General features: G+C 34.9%; 3 protein-coding genes and 4 pseudogenes across 5 annotated transcripts; 3 read left to right on the forward strand and 4 right to left on the reverse strand.

Annotated features, from left to right (window-relative positions):
• Nucleotides 1-135: 135 nt before the first annotated feature.
• On the reverse strand, nt 136-836 carry LOC104771821 (uncharacterized). Its single transcript, XM_010496432.3, has one exon. The coding sequence runs from the start codon at nt 689-691 to the stop codon at nt 329-331; it is 363 nt and encodes a 120-aa protein (XP_010494734.2). The 5' UTR covers nt 692-836; the 3' UTR covers nt 136-328.
• A 1,051-nt stretch (nt 837-1,887) lies between these two features.
• LOC109131374 (putative F-box protein At1g12855) lies at nt 1,888-5,259 on the forward strand. Its single transcript, XM_087495146.1, is given in 5 exon segments — nt 1,888-2,187; nt 2,763-4,426; nt 4,429-4,925; nt 4,928-5,186; nt 5,189-5,259. Coding segments are annotated over 4 exon segments (1,266 nt in total). The 5' UTR covers nt 1,888-2,187; nt 2,763-3,987.
• A 976-nt stretch (nt 5,260-6,235) lies between these two features.
• Nucleotides 6,236-7,543, reverse strand: LOC104778699 (putative F-box protein At1g12855 pseudogene; annotated as a pseudogene).
• A 911-nt stretch (nt 7,544-8,454) lies between these two features.
• LOC104778700 (putative F-box/kelch-repeat protein At1g12870 pseudogene) lies at nt 8,455-9,723 on the reverse strand (annotated as a pseudogene).
• A 1,243-nt stretch (nt 9,724-10,966) lies between these two features.
• Nucleotides 10,967-12,537, forward strand: LOC104771831 (nudix hydrolase 12, mitochondrial-like; annotated as a pseudogene). Its single transcript, XR_015595197.1, has 5 exons — nt 10,967-11,402; nt 11,572-11,701; nt 11,791-11,874; nt 11,965-12,114; nt 12,231-12,537. The product of XR_015595197.1 is annotated as a nudix hydrolase 12, mitochondrial-like (transcript).
• A 612-nt stretch (nt 12,538-13,149) lies between these two features.
• LOC109130239 (ethylene-responsive transcription factor ERF088 pseudogene) lies at nt 13,150-14,049 on the forward strand (annotated as a pseudogene). Its single transcript, XR_015595196.1, has one exon. The product of XR_015595196.1 is annotated as an ethylene-responsive transcription factor ERF088 pseudogene (transcript).
• Nucleotides 14,050-14,059: 10 nt separating this feature from the next.
• On the reverse strand, nt 14,060-16,043 carry LOC104771836 (glyceraldehyde-3-phosphate dehydrogenase GAPA2, chloroplastic). Its single transcript, XM_010496445.2, has 5 exons — nt 15,839-16,043; nt 15,646-15,750; nt 15,116-15,420; nt 14,777-15,021; nt 14,060-14,693 (listed from the first exon to the last, which is right to left on the reverse strand). Exons 1-5 carry the CDS (start codon nt 15,878-15,880, stop codon nt 14,191-14,193), a joined length of 1,200 nt encoding a protein of 399 aa, XP_010494747.2. The 5' UTR covers nt 15,881-16,043; the 3' UTR covers nt 14,060-14,190.
• Nucleotides 16,044-16,055: the final 12 nt, after the last annotated feature.

Consider the following 16,055-nt stretch of genomic DNA (forward strand, 5'->3'; position numbering starts at 1 on the left):
TATGTGAAAAATCTCTCCCTCTAGCCATCTTAGGATATGTTTAAGCCATTTTTATATCAATCAGAGTATATTATTCAACACTTTGCTATTTGGTATTTTGGCTTTAAACAAACTGCTTTTTCTCTGACTATGCTTTTTTAATGAAATCTTTTTTTCTTATGTTGTCTAATCGATTAAAGTCCTTTTTTTTACAAAACTATTCATTAGAGACTCTGATTCAGAGTCTGCAGCTTAAGGAAAATTACACAGTTTACACTCGTATACTTTTTCTCAAAACAAAAAAGACCAGAAGAAAGAACGATGATAACCAATAAAGATTACACGTAGATTAATAATGCAGAAACCTAGCGAGCATTGATAAGTCAACACATAAGAAGCTACGGATTCCAACAATGAGCAGAAACAACAAAAGATCAGGACGGAGCCTCATTGAGCTGCCTGTAATCTTCCCATTAGGTAGGCCTGAACTTGGACCAGGCGCGTTTGGCTCTGGAACAGGAGAGGTTGCTGTATCGACTGACCATTCATTGGTCGGAGAAGGGAAAAACGAAGACATATCTGGTGCACTGATATACGGTAAAACAGCGGGAGAAGCTGAGATTGTGGATTCACTGCAAACCAGAGTCCATTGAAGGGACACGAGGATCATGAGAGACGCGGAAACTGCGAAGAAGCTAGAGAACAGAGCCATGGGTGTTTCTTTTTTTTTCTTCTGTTCTGCACAAGAAAGATTTGTTGCCAAGTAAATATAAATAAGAGAACAGAGAAGAAGACAGATTCTTTTGTTCCCATGTGTGAGTGTGTGTGCGTGTCTTACTAAGAAACAAAGAATTGCAATGAATATGTTCACGGACCAAAGTATGGGTCCTTAACTGTTTCACATGCCTATTTTTGGTTTCTTCCTCTTAATTCATGTGACTTCATTTGCCTCTTTTCACTTCCACCAGCCAAGGGGTTAATAAATAGAAAAGCTTTATGGGTTTGAGATTAATCTGAGAGGCACAATTCTGAAGTAAATAACAATAGGTCATAGGTGGAGTCTTCAGCAACTTATGAGTTATGAGGTCGATGATAAGGCAATGAACTTTGCATACATCGAAGATACTAATGATCCAGAAATAAATATTTCATTTTGTGTGATTATAAGTAATTAAGTATAAAAATTACGTAAGATTTTTTTAAGGAATTGCTTGCAAACAGAAAAAATTAAACAGAAGTACAGAACAAAGGCCAAACATCAAAAAACGAAACCTCTCCACCTCAGTTAGAGGGTTAAGAATACACGCTATACTGGGCCTTAGCCCAAACTATTTTTTATTTTTATCTATATATAATTGTGTTTTTTTTTACAGCATCTAAAATTCTTAAGTAAATGCATAATTGTTTACTAAATTATTATAAAACAACCAATAAAATACTTCGTTTTCTTGTTTTTTGGTTGCCAATAGTTCAGCTTCGATGTCTGGTTGTTTTCTTAGTATACACTGAAATCGATCGAATTTGTTTAAAATTACCTTTAAACTTTGATTCAGGTCAAAAAGGTTTTTCTTTACATATTTGATATATCTGTTGCAGTACATTTATCACTTAATCTACTATTCTCTCTTATTGATGATAATTGTAAAGTATCATATAATATAAAAATATTTAAATTATTGATGGTAATGATCACTAACTCACTGTATTGTATGTTTTTTCTTTTTTAAAAATGTATATGTTAAATAAAAAAGAAAACAAAACTCCATTTTTTAATATAAAAAACGTTGATGAGTCTAGTTCTGCTGGTGGGTCTCTCTCATACGCTACTACTACTACGATATAGCCAATAATGATTGCTAAATATATATATATACATATATATATAAGGAAAGCACAATGTATATAGCCATGTTTACATACATCTCTTTAGAATTCTTTATTCTTTTTTTCTAGTCTCCCATTTCACACTGTTTTACTTGCACACACACACATCTATTATCTTAATTAGTACTACTCTATGCAGGAAATAAAATTGTTTCGCTTTAATCAACGTATGTATCATTTGATTAATGATTATGAGTTTTCTCGGGGCGGCTTCTAAGTGGGTTATGGATAGAATCCGTCATTCCGCAAACATGTATGCAAACATGCGTTGTGGGTCGTCTAGTGGTGGTGGTCCGGACGCCGTCTAGAAAATGAATCTCTAAGGTTTGTTTTCTGCTTTTGTTGCTTCAGTAAACCACCGGATCAGCGAGTTTTTTTTTTTGGATTTTGTGGTTATCGGATTTTTGTGGTTATTGGGTTTAATTTGGATTTTTGTGGATCTTGGTTCTCAGCCTTTTGTTCTTCATACCGTTTGTTGATCTTTACCACCGGAGGGTACGTTTGTTGGATTTTTGTGGTTGTTGGATTTTGGTTATGGATCTTGTGTTAACGTTTCATTTCAATGGGTTAATCTTTGTGTGACATGTCTTGAATTGTTGTTTCTCAAAATTGGTGAATTTTGTTTAGTCTCAGTTTCTTATGTTTTCTTGACATTTGACTTGCAAATACACATAGAATAAAGAATTCTAAGACAGAGAATATAAAGTTAGAAATGCTTGAAATCTTGTTTAAAACAAATTACCTTTGGTTTTGTATTCATTAGTGTTTTAAACTTTGATTCAGGTCAAAAAAGGTTTTTCTTTACATATTTGATATATCTGTTGCAGTACATTTATCACTTAATCTATTATTCTCTCTTATCGAAGATGATAAAATTAATTTTGATATTTGTTTTGTAGGTTAAATCTTCATAAATAATACATGATTAAATCATTACCGCAAATCCAAATCCACAGATCCAATAAACCTAAGTGGAAAACAGACAAACCCTCCGGTAGTTTATTTTAATTATGAAAAATGAACTAAATCAATAAACTAATATATGTTTTGGAGCTCCTAACATTGTCTAGATTAGTTATGATATCGTCGATACACTGATGATGATCTTTAACTTAAATTGTTATCTTGATATTTTTAAATTATTTTTCATCAAAAGATTTGCACAAAATCCGCTTTGGAGTTTGTGGTACTAGAATATTTATATAATGAAGATAATAACATTACCAAAACAATAACATCCTTATAAAGGATAATTTACCAAAATAGGGCATGACATGTGGTTGATCAAAGGAGGAAAAACCTCATATATATGTATGAATATTTTAGAAATAGATAGTGAATGAACTTGAAGAATGAAATGGTAAGGTTGATCTGTATATGTCAACGTGTAAAGAAACGAAGACATGAATGAAAACAGAGTAGATATTGTAAACGGCTCATACGTTTTCCTTTAAATCCATACTAAAATGATTAATTTGGGTTTTGGGCCTAATAACCCCACTGCTCAGTTCCTCTAAAATGAAAGTTAAGAAAAAAACATTAAGACTTTTAAAATAGCTAATTTCTTTAAAACATACTATTTTCTAGAATACAATTTAGTTTTTCAAGTTTTCTTGCTTTTATATAACTTTAAATTTGGAGATTATCGAAGTATATATATCCTTACTAATTTTTTTAGTCGAATTAATTATATAACTTTATATATATATATCCCTTTAAATTATGTATTTTAAGTTATATATATTTTTTATTTACATAAATCTTTAAATTTGGTATGCGTCAAACATGCTGATTACTAATTTTAATAAACTAACTTTTTATTATAAGATATATGTCATCTTTTCCTGATATTTTATAGATTAGAATTTACGCAAACTTATTTTCTAATTGGTAAAAACATAGGTTTATCGGCTTTGTTTTTTTTTTTAATCTTTTAAGTCTTTTTCTAAATTTATAGTCCTCTTTACAGTTATTGTCTTTGGAGATTTCAATATGTAATTTAATCCCTTTTCCAATATAACTTGGATGGAAAATATAAAAATTTGCTGCTATATATACGTGTATAAAAAGAGATACAGAGTAGAGACAATTCATTCGTACGTATCAAAATAGAAGGAATCAACTATGAAAAAGGAGAAACAAGCCATTGCATCATCATCGCAAAGAAAGAGAAGAAGAATATTAAGAAGAGGAAGAAACGAGAAGCTAGTGTTTGCATCATCACTACCAAACGATGTTGTAGAGGAATTTTTCTTACGACTTCCGGTGAAAGCCCTAATCCGCCTAAAGTCTCTCTCGAAACAGTGGAAATGGACGATCGAGTCTCGCAGTTTTGAAGAGAGACACTTGGAGATCGCCAAGCGTTCACACTTGGATTACCCTAAGGTCATGGTCATCTCTGAAGAATATCCTTTCAAAGGGAGTAAAGGTAAGCTGCCTCGTCCAGACATAGACATCGGCTTTAGTACAATCTGTTTGGAATCGGCTTCTGTTATGTCCTCCACTCTTATCACTTTCTCTCAAGGATTTCTTCACTGGATGTATGCTTCTGAAAGCTGTGATGGACTTTTTGCATCCATTCCGTCAGAACACTAGCCATATATGTAGTTAATCCGGCCACACGGTGGCTCCGACAACTTCCTCCGGCTAGGTTTCAGATTTCGATGCTCAAATTGAACCCCACTCCAGAAACTTGGAGTGACGTAAAGTCAGTCTGTTATATAGCTTTCGTTAAGGCCATTGATTACAAATTGGTGTGGATGTATAATTCAGATGCTTCGAGTCCAAACGAGGAACTTACCAAATGCGAGGTTTTTGATTTTAGGGCAAACACTTGGAGGTACTTGACTTGCACTCCAAGTTATCGGTTATTCTGTGACCAAGCGCCAACATCTGCAAACGGGTCTATTTATTGGTTCACGGAACCATACTATGGCGAAATCAAAGTAGTAGCTCTCGATATTCACACCGAAAAGTTTCGGGTGTTACCTAAGATTAATCCGGCTATTGCTAGTTTAGATCCTAACCATATCGACATGTGCACTTTGGACAATGATTTGTACGCATGTCGAAAAGAGAAGGAGATACGACGATCCAACATATTTGGAGGTTAAAATCATCGGAAGACTCATGGGAGAAGATTTACACCATAGATTTGCTTTATTGTTCTTCTTCTTTATCTGAGTTTCACGATGGATTTAATTGGACGCAAAAGGATTTGGTTGAACCATCCACACCGGTGGCTATATGCAAAAACAAGAAGATCCTGCTCTCACATCGCTATGCCCGCAATCTAATCAAATACGATCCCCTGGCAAAATCTCTTTGTCAATTTTCCAACGTCCTCTGTGTAGAAGATATGTTTCTTATTTTCAGAGTTTGATCTCTCATGTGTAAATTGCTTTGATGTATTTGGAAGCATGTAAAGAAACAAAGCATTAATGGAACCAAATGAAAAAAAAAATTGGTTATATTATCCGATAGGCATGTTGTTTATTCATAACAAACGATCGCTATTTTGCCAAAATGTCATTGTTTCTCAATAATTCTGCTTAATTTTTCATTTATGAGTTGATTTAGAACTGTAAATTCATAAGCAAAAGCTCTGTTTCTAAAAAGAAGATGTATTCGTTAGTCTTTTCATTTTCATTGTTACATACAACATGTCCAAGTATGAGATGGTATGATGATAAAATAAAATAGAATCCAGATCTCAAATATGTAACCAACGTAATATATAACCAAGTTAAAGAGCATGGATTGGGATCTCTGTCATCAGATTAGGGGATCGTGGCATCCAAAGTTAACCGCTACAACTTTGGACTATTTGTCAAGGAGAATTCCATTCATTGCGTATATTAAATTTTTTTTGTTGTGTGATGCCGAGGCTCTCGTTAAATACCTAACATAATGGAACCAAAAATAAAACTTGTCCAATCGGTAAAGATCAATAGATGCTCGTGCATGCTTCCAGCACATCAACACGAGTACATGAGTGGTTCTTTATTTAAATATGATTTGTCTCCATTTAGTCCATCATATTTTATATATTTGAAATCAATTACTGTTAGAGAGAATGATTAGTGTAGTATATCAAATATTTTGTGTTTCTAACTAAACATGCGAATAAGGGCACGACTTGTTACCTGAACAAATCAAATGAATGCTTTTAGACACGGCAGGTTTAATTGATTGCGAAACAGAAGGAAGCATCTGTGTGGAACATAGCTAGATCTAAGCTTTTTATTAGTCAGCAATTTTCTTTCCTAGTTTCATCAATTTTAACCTTGTACTGAAGGATCACTGTTTTATATAGTTTTGAAAACATGTGTGTTGGGTACAAAATTTCAACCTGTTAACAAAATGTCTCGAGTTTGGTCTAAATTAAAATATTTATAAGTAATGTAACCTCATCCTAGTTACATCAAGAAATACATCAAGAAACCAAAATACATTAAAAGATGTGAGTATGCATTTTATATATTAGAGATCAAACTTTGGATATAAGGAACATGTCTAAAGATTTTGCACTGATCAGCATGATTGAAAACTGAACAGACGGATTTTGTTTGTGGATCGTATTCTATTAGATTTTTGGCGTGAAGACATGAGAACAATATCTTCTTGTTATCGCATATCATCACCGGTTTCCAATGAGTATAGTATTGGAATAGAGACTCGGAAGAAGAAGAAGAAAACAAATCTATTATATAAACCTTCTCCCACATGTCTTCTGATGTTTCCAATCTCCAAATCTCGTTGAGTTTCGTATTGCGCACCTTCGTCATGATGCACAACCTCTTATCTAGAGTGCACATGTAAATTTCCTTAGGACTCGAAGTGGCGATAACCGGATGAATCTTAGGCAACAACCGAAACGTTTCATTATGTATATCAAGAGCTATTACTTTGATTTCGCCATTGTATGGTTCTGTGAACCAATAATTCGAGCCGTTTACATATTCCGGACCTTGTTGATTACATATCAGATAACTTGGAGTACAAGTCAAGTACCTCCACGAGTTTACCCTAAAATCAAAAACTTCGCACTTGGTAAGTCCCTCGTTTGGACTCGATGCATCCGAATTATACTCATCAGAATTATATAGCCACACTAATTTGTAATCGATATCCTTCACGATTGCTAGAGTTGGGACTAGTGTCATGAAAGAGAATAGAGCGGGATCATACACATCTAGATTGGGTATCAGCTTGTGCATCAAAATCTGAATCCTAGCCGGAGGAAGTTGTCTAAGCCACCGTGTGGCCGGATTAACTACATATATAAACTCTGATTTCGAGGAATAGATGCAGAAAAGGCCGTCACAACTTTTAGAAAAGTAGAAATGAGAGTAGATAGGATGGCATTTGGGAAGAGTAAACGATAGAAGTGGAGTCGAATCTAAGGAGATGATTGTCCTAAAACAAATCACACGACGCGCATCTTCTGATAAGTGGTCGGACATGGCGATGACTTTTGAGTGTTCCTTGTGGGATCGTTGGGCAACCTTCAAGTGTCTCTCTGCAAAACCGCGAGACTGGATCGTCGATCACCATTGTTTTGAGAGAGACTTGAGTCGAATTATTGATTTCACAGGAAGTTTCAACAAGATTTCCTCTATGACGTCGTTCATTAGTGATGTTGTTGATAATGCAATTGCTTCCATCGTTGCCTTCTTATATTTTCTTATGATATGAACGAATGTGTGTTATTTATAGTTAACAAGGAAATCCATATTTTAAAAAATATAGAAAAATTAATTAGGCTTTAAATTTGGTTAACTTCAAGGTTTTTAGTAATGTTATCTCAAAATTTGACCTCAAAGATAATGATTTTAAGTTCAAAAAGGACAAGAAGTTATATGAATTATGAAATACAAAATTAGACCAGATTTTCTAGTATTAATTACTATTTTTGGCAGAAAACCTTAGATATATACCACTTAATGAAAAAGTTAGAAAATATCAATTAGATAAGCTATAATAATCTAATCAGATCACTATATGTCACGTATATATAACCTATTATAATATTCTTCTTTTTTTTTTCAGTATCTCTAATTATTAATTAATTATTCTACATTTATATATCTTTAATATTAATAACCAAATATTAAGGTATTAAATGTTACAGTAATCAAGTAGTACGATTCTATATATGGATTTTTCATTATGTTTTTCAAAAATGAATTAAAATAATTATTTGTTTCTAAAACTACTGGAAGAAAACTTTTTCAATGTAAAGACAAGACATAAATGTCTCTACGTACTTTTAAAAAGTAATTACGCAGTAGTGTCTTTGGGTTAAGTAATCTCTGTTCAGCTTAGGTACGTGGAGTAAACAAAAAGAATAGTGAAAAATCATAATTCATGAGCAAAGCTCTTCTTGATGTGTTTCCAACATCTAGAAATATATGATGGAGGATAATACATTCATGCATGATAATGTTGATGATCCAACAAAAGAGACTCAAAAATGTAACCAATTCTAATTAAATTCGAAATAAATCACAAATCTAGTCAGTAAAGCATAAAATGAGTACTTTCTTTCATGCTTCAAAACGCAACAAAAGAAGTAGATAGTACTTTGGTTTAAATATGAGAGATCAAACTTGGAAAATAAGTAACCGATCCTAAAATACACAAAAAATGTTTGAAAAATGAGCAGAGACGTTCTGTTTGGGGATTTACCAAATTGCGGGTATAGGGATGTGAGAGCAGGATCTTCTTTTTCTTGTATATCGCCACGGGTATGGATGGCTTAACCAAATCCTTTTGGGGCCAATTAAATCCATCGGTTGAACTAAATCCGTCGAGAAAATCGAAATGAGAATAATAAGAAGAAAGCAAATTTATGGTATAAATCTTCTCCCATACGTCTTCCGATGATTTCAACTTCCAAATCTCTTGGATTTTTTTGTTCCCTTCTGTTTCATACATGCACAAACTATTATCCAAAGTGTACATGTCAATATAGCTAGGATCTGAACTAGTAATAAAGCTAGGCTTAGGCAGCAACCGGAATGTTTCGGTACGAATATCAAGAGCTATCACTTTGATTTCGGTATTATATGGTTCTGTAAACCAATAAAGTGACCCGTTCACAGATACTGGCTTTTGGTCATGATATATCCGATAACTTGGAGTGCAAGTCAAGTATCTCCAAGTATTTGCCTTGAAATCAAAAACCTCGCACTTGGTAACTCTCTCATCCGGACTTGAGGCATCAGAGTTATACATGTCGGAATTATACAACCACACTAATTTGTAATCATTGGCCTTCACGAATGCTAGATGAGAGATTGATTGCACTTGCACGTCTCCAAAAGTATCTAGAGTGGGGTTTAGCTTGTCCATTAAAATCTGAAACCTAGCCGGAGGAAGTTGTCGAAACCAACGTGTTGCCGGATTAACGACATATATCTCTTGTGTGTTTGGGGAATGCACGCAGAAAAGTCCATCACAGCTTTCAGAAGCGTATGTCGCATCATGGAATCGGAATGCGTGAGGGAATGTGAAAAGATTAGAGGGTAAGAACCTAACCGATTCCAAAGAGATGGTCCTAAAACTAATATTCTTTATGTCTGGATTCCAAGTGATTATCATGACTTTTGCATGATCTACGTGTGATCGCTGAGCGATCTTCAAGTGCATATGTGAGAAAAAGTGAGACTCGATCGTTGATCTCCATTGCTTCGAGAGGGATTTAAGTCTCATTAGGGATTTTACCGGAAGCTTTAAGAAGATTTCCTCAACGACATTTTCTGGTAGTGACGATGGTGATGCAATATTCACTAGCTTCTTGATTCTTCTCTTTCTTTGTGATGATGATGATACAATCGCTTGCGTTTCTTTTCCCATGACCACAATTTGATACGAAGTGAATGGTTCCGGGCTATATGCTTCTCTTTTTATACACACTTAGCCGCAAGTTCTAATCTATAAAGGATTATTACCCAATTAGGAAAAAGGAAATGTTCATTAATCCCACAATTTTTTTAAATCAAAACAATAATTAAAAAGAAAAAGTAAATTAAAGAAGAAAAGCTACGTACTTCAATTTCGACTAGGAGAGTATACATATTCGATTTTTTATTTATATTATTTTTTTAATAATATTTATTTTGATTTCTAAAACAAATTATTTTTATAAAATTTGGATAAACTCAGACTAATTTCACTATTTCAGCAAAAATACAATAAAATAAAACTTGGATATATAACATTTGATAAAATCATAACAAACAATTCTGATGGGCCGAAAAGGAAATTGATTTCCTATAAGTTATTCTCACTAGCTAGCCATACACAAACAACTACAGTAGAACCTCTATAAATTAATAAGGTCAGGACCATGAAATTTTATTAATTTATACAGGTTTTAATTTATCGATAAATTAATAATTAATTATGAAGAAAATTTTTTATCAGAAATTCAGAGTTTAGAAGAAATTGCTACTACTATTTTTCAAGGTGACGATGAAGTTAAAGAAGATATGACGGTACCTTTAGAACCAATTACACGTAAGGAAGCAATTATCGCGTCAAGAACTCTGTACAATTTTTGGATTCGATTTGAGAAGACAACACCATAAGTTTTTGATGTAGTCAGAAAGATTAGAGATGCTATCCAACAAGAATGCAAATTCAAGAACAAACAAACAACAACAAATTCATATTTCATTAGATTTTCTTAGATATATATATATATATACTAGTTTATTTGTATTATTAATTTATGATATTTATGGACCATATTTTTACATGGGATTTTTAAAAAAGTTATTAATTTATTATTTTATCGAATAATGTCCAAAATTACATTAGTTCCAACTTGGGACCGGAAAAATTTATTAATTTATAGAGGTTATTAATTTACCGAGTATTAATATATTCGAAGTGGCTTCTCACAAAACACCTATAAGGATAAGTTTTATAGAATCAATCATGGAATAGTTCTCTTAAGTGGAGAATATAAACTCAATGAGATAAACAGTAATAAGTCAAATACGGAATCAGATCCTTCAGTGTGACTTGCTTGGAAATTGTGTGTGTGGTTCTTCTGCTTTTTCAGCACAAAAATGGTAACACAAAAAAATAACATATTATTAATTTCGGAATTGATTAAATAGAGAGAGATAGGTGATGGTTACAACTTACAAAACAATGAATGCTCTCGTCGGTCCAACTCCTCTTTCTTCTCCGCAAAAATAGCAAGAAATTAAACAAACAAAAACGTTTTTTTTTTTTTTTTGTGAGCTTGAGATTATCTCTCTCTCTTTCTCGTGGATTCGTTAATTCTGGAAACGAAGAAGAAGATGGATTCGTCATGAAAGCTATGATCATCATGTTTCTTCTTAGTAACCACAATTTACAAGAAGAACAGGGTTTTTCAAGAACGTAGCAGACGCATTTCTTTCTCTCTGTTTCTTTCTCAATCCCTTCGTGTCTCTCAGAGATTCATCAATGTCGGTTCTTTCTTCTCGAACCGGACGGGATCGTCAACGTTACGACGACAACAACTTCCGTCTCGTTTCTGGGTACCAACCAACCAAACCCCAAACATAATAACAAAAAAATCAGTTTTTATATTTACTATATGGTATTATGATTTGTAAATCTTGAAAATATTCAAGAAACCCTTAAATCACAAAAATCAAAGTTATTGTTGATTATCTAATTCTTCCTCTTACACACATTTGTGAACAGATGCATTCCGTATAGGCTGATTAAAGCTGAAGAAATTGAACAAGACTCAACTAGTGTTGTTGACTTTGTAAACAAGCTTGAAGTTCTTATGGTTTCATCTCCTAACCGTCATGATCTTGTCTTCCCAAAGGTTCTTTTTTTTATCTATTGAGTCTCTCTCTCTCTCTCTTTACTACTGTCATTTTGCAATTGCCCATTTTTGTGTGTATTATTATTCAGGGAGGATGGGAAGATGATGAGACTGTGCGTGAAGCTGCTTCTCGTGAAGCCATGGAAGAAGCAGGTGTTAAAGGAATACTTAGAGTAAGTTTCCCTAACTTTTTAAAAACAGGACAATGAAAAAGCTATGTTTTAACTAGATGCGTTTTTGGTCATGTTTTTGTTTATATATAGGAAGATCCTTTAGGAGTTTGGGAATTTAGAAGCAAAAGTAGCACAGTGGAGGATGAATGTCTAGGTGGTTGCAAAGGATATATGTTTGCATTAGAGGTTACCGAACAACTCGAGGATTGGCCAGAGCGAGAGAATCGCCAGAGGAAATGGGTACAAAGCTCTATACTCAAATCTCAACTGTGTAGTTACTTATTCATGTAAGGGAAGTAGAACCTTTTAATGACCTATATGATCTCTTAACTTTGAGATTCCTCGAAAATGTGCAGTTGAATGTTCAAGAAGCATTGGAGCTGTGTCGGTATGAGTGGATGCAGAGAGCACTTGAAGAGTTTCTAAGAGTTATGGGAGAAGAAGGAAGATTGAGAACAGAGGAAGACAGTACAGGATTCTTCTAAGTTAGACGAGTGTCAAATAGATCCTTGCTACTGTTTTGTAGTTAATTAGTTTCTTTAGCTATTTGGATTCAATTGAATAGCTTCTTCTACTACTAATGTAAACAAAATTGAAACATGAGAGAGGCAAAATTGATTTCAGACAACATGTGATATATTTTAAACCTGTCTTGAACTTTGATATCTTTGTCTGTTTTAAGTGATCAAGATAGAATTGTCTTTATAGGAAATTTGGACACCATATGCAAGAAGACAAAAGGACACAGAATAGGAATTAACTAATCACACACAGATCAATGCTTAAGGATTGACTTCAAATTAACTGAATCATCCTTTTAATCCAAATCCCTAAGCTTATATCACATGTTCCCCCATTGAAAGTTTGGCATTTGTACAGTTTTTTTGTCTGAGTCTAAAATGACAATGTCCTTGTCACCACTTGGCTAGGTTCCATACATTATAAAGGCTTGAATGTAATGTAATGACACAAGATGAGTAACCTCAGAGACCATATATAGCTAAAGTGTGGAAAATATAAAGCAAAAGGACAAAAAATGGAGAAAATTTGAGACACTTTCTTTCTTGTTTCTACTGACACGGTTCACGAAGGACAAGTAAGACTTTGGAGTTGAATTTTTTAACTCCCAACTAATTCCTTTTAATTTAATGCCCAAAACCAAGTTCACACACTCTTTTGCTCTTCTTTCTCCGTTTATAGTTTATATAGAGCAGCCTAAAGGACCCTTAAAGAGACTTAGAGAGAGAGAAGCATTGATCTCTGAATATTGTGAACATGTTGAAATCAAGAAACAAGAGCAAAAGCAAACAAGAGAAGAAGTCACAAGAAGGGAAGTACCTTGGAGTGAGGAGACGTCCATGGGGAAGGTATGCAGCTGAAATCAGAAACCCAAATACAAAAGAAAGACATTGGCTTGGAACATTTGATACAGCCGAAGAAGCTGCTTCAGCATATGATGTTGCTGCTCGATCCATCAGTGGCTCTTTAGCTAAAACCAACTTCTTCTACACTGAAAACATCTCTTCACAAACACAACCACAGCAGTTGTCACAGTCATCGTCAGACAAAGGTTCTGTTAATCCCACCATTGTGTCTTTGGGACCTGATATGAGTTTACAATCTTCTAATCTCAGTTTTCTTCAAGATCAGCCACCAGAAAACCACCGTCCTGTTGCTGCTCCTATCACTTCTTGTTTGCAAGAACAACAGTTTTTGGCTAATCTCACTAACAGTTTCCCACATTGTTATGATGATGATCATGTTGGTCAAAGCAAAGAGGTTTCCTTACCTTCTTTTCCCAGTGATATGTCAAGCAGTTTGTTTGGTTACCAGGACAACACCGGTGAACAGGGCGATGCAGAACAGATGAAGATTGGTTCGGTTCTCAGCAATGATTCACATTGCTTTGAGTATGACTACACCGCAACTTATGTTCAGAGTTTTCTCAAAGATGTCAATGAAGATCCTAATCAGATGTTTGGACCCTCTTCTCCTTCTTTTATCTGATTCGAATCGGCTATACCACCGTTCAACCTTTTGCACTGTTGACTCTTTTGCTTCTCTTGTGAGCTGTATAAGCAGTTTCAATACCACAATCCTCCTGTTATGTAACATAACAAGTATTGTATCTTTCTTTATTGTCAAATGCATTCCCAGACCAGAGTTATAAATTAAGCAGAGGATGTAACAAGTTTGAATCAAGTTTATTACTATAAATTATAGAACAAATGCATAATAAACTCAGGAACTACAATTATAGATTCCGAATCATATAACAGTAAAAAAATATCGGAACAGACATTAAAAGTTGAGTCTTCACTTCCAGTTATTGGCAAAAATGTCAGCCAAATCAACGACTCTCTGCGAGTAACCCCATTCATTATCATACCAAGCAATCACTTTAACCATATCATCTCCCATAACCATTGTGAGAGAAGAATCAATAGTGGAGGATACATCAGAGCACCTGAAGTCAACAGAGACAAGAGGCTCATCACAGACGTCAAGGATACCTTTGAGCTCTTTCTCAGCTGCGTCTCTGAAAGCAGCATTGACTTCTTCAGCAAAAGTCTTCTTGGAGACCTGCACGACTAAGTCAACCACTGAGACATTTGGAGTTGGCACACGCAATGCGATTCCGTTGAGCTTTCCTTTGAGGTTAGGGAGCACAAGAGCCACGGCTTTGGCTGCTCCTGTTGATGTTGGAACAATGTTCAAAGCTGCTGCTCTTGCTCTCCTTAGATCACGGTGGCTCGCATCTAACAACCTTTGGTCACCAGTGTATGAGTGAGTAGTAGTCATTGTACCCTTTATGATCCCTACCAAGTTTAACACAACACAAAATTGCTCAGCTTTTTACAAGACTGCAACATAATAGTTCAACCTTTTACAAGATGCTTACCGAACTTCTGGTCAAGAACCTTGACGAATGGAGCGAGACAGTTTGTAGTACAAGACGCATTGCTGATGATTGTATCTTCATGGCTGTAAAGTTCAGCATTGACACCAACGACATAAGTTGGGATATCACCTTTTCCAGGTGCAGTAATTAGAACCTTCTTGGCTCCAGCCTGAATGTGCTTTCCAGCACCTTCTCTGTCAACAAACACTCCGGTTCCTTCGATGACCAAGTCAATGCCTAGTTCCCTAACAATCATCACCAAATTTTCGATAACATTCAATATAGATCTAGCCGTGTTGATGAATTTGAAAGATTTGGGAAGTGGTTTTATTAACTTACCCCCAGGGGAGATTAGATGGGTTACGATCAGATACAATCTGAATGATCTTTCCATCAACAGAGAGAGCAGCATCTCCAGAAGGTTTGACATCAGCGTCAAAGATTCCAAGAGTTGAGTCGTATTTGAGGAGATGCGATGCTTGTTTGACACCACCAGTGTCGTTAATGACAACAACATCAAGAGGAGAGTCCTTACGACCATGCCAACACCTCAAGAAGTTCCTACCAATCCTACCGAAACCATTGATGGCTACCTTTATCTTGGCCTCGGTCACCCCTTTCCTGTATCCACCATTGCTTCCCATCTACAATACAGAAACAAAACAAGACGTACATGATTCACAAAACCACAAAGAAAGACGCAGTCATGGCTGATCATTGCTTGCAGGCTTATTCAAAGATAGACAGATCTACAATGGTGAAGGCTTTAAACACAAGAAACAGCTCTCGAGTTTACAAGGTATTGCACCATCAGGTATATTACAGAGAAGAGAAGCAGTAGAGAGGAATGTAGAAAGAAATAAACTCACTGCAGAAGTCTGGAAACTGACGAAAGAAACAAACTCATCGGAAGAAGATTTCTTGCCAAAGGGAAGAGCAGAGGAGTTTCGAAGTCCTGAAAACTCAGAGAAACCCTGAAACGCAAAACATGAGAGTATTAGATGATGATTAAACTTGTCAAGGGCAGAATGCAGATAATGAGGAAGGGAAATGAAATAAAACCTGAAGGGATGGTTTGGACACAGAGAAAGTAGCCGAAGCCATAGCTACCGTAGAGAAGCTGTGTATAATGTAGCAGAAGAGTCAGAAAGTAATGTTGAAGCAGTGAGTGGTAGGTAATATAGAAAAATAGAATTGCTGAGTTGGAGGCAAAGAAGATGAGATTCTGGATAGCTTTGTCATACACTTGTATGGTTGTGGTTCGTTCACACGTCTTTGC

The sequence above is a fragment of the Camelina sativa genome, chromosome 3 (genome assembly GCF_030686135.1).
Source record: "Camelina sativa cultivar CO46 ecotype springtype chromosome 3, ASM3068613v1".
Lineage (NCBI taxonomy): Eukaryota > Viridiplantae > Streptophyta > Magnoliopsida > Brassicales > Brassicaceae > Camelina > Camelina sativa.

Bases quoted from the DNA above. Each gene is read 5' to 3' on its own strand.
- LOC104771821 (XM_010496432.3), bottom strand. From the start codon at position 691: ATGGCTCTGTTCTCTAGCTTCTTCGCAGTTTCCGCGTCTCTCATGATC.
- LOC104771836 (XM_010496445.2), bottom strand. From the start codon at position 15,880: ATGGCTTCGGCTACTTTCTCTGTGTCCAAACCATCCCTTCAG. The intron at 15,421-15,645 runs GTGAGTTTATTT...TCTGTATTGTAG, and splicing joins TCAGTTTCCAGACTTCTGCA to ATGGGAAGCAATGGTGGATA. The intron at 14,694-14,776 runs GTAAGCATCTTG...TAAACTTGGTAG, and splicing joins GGTTCTTGACCAGAAGTTCG to GGATCATAAAGGGTACAATG.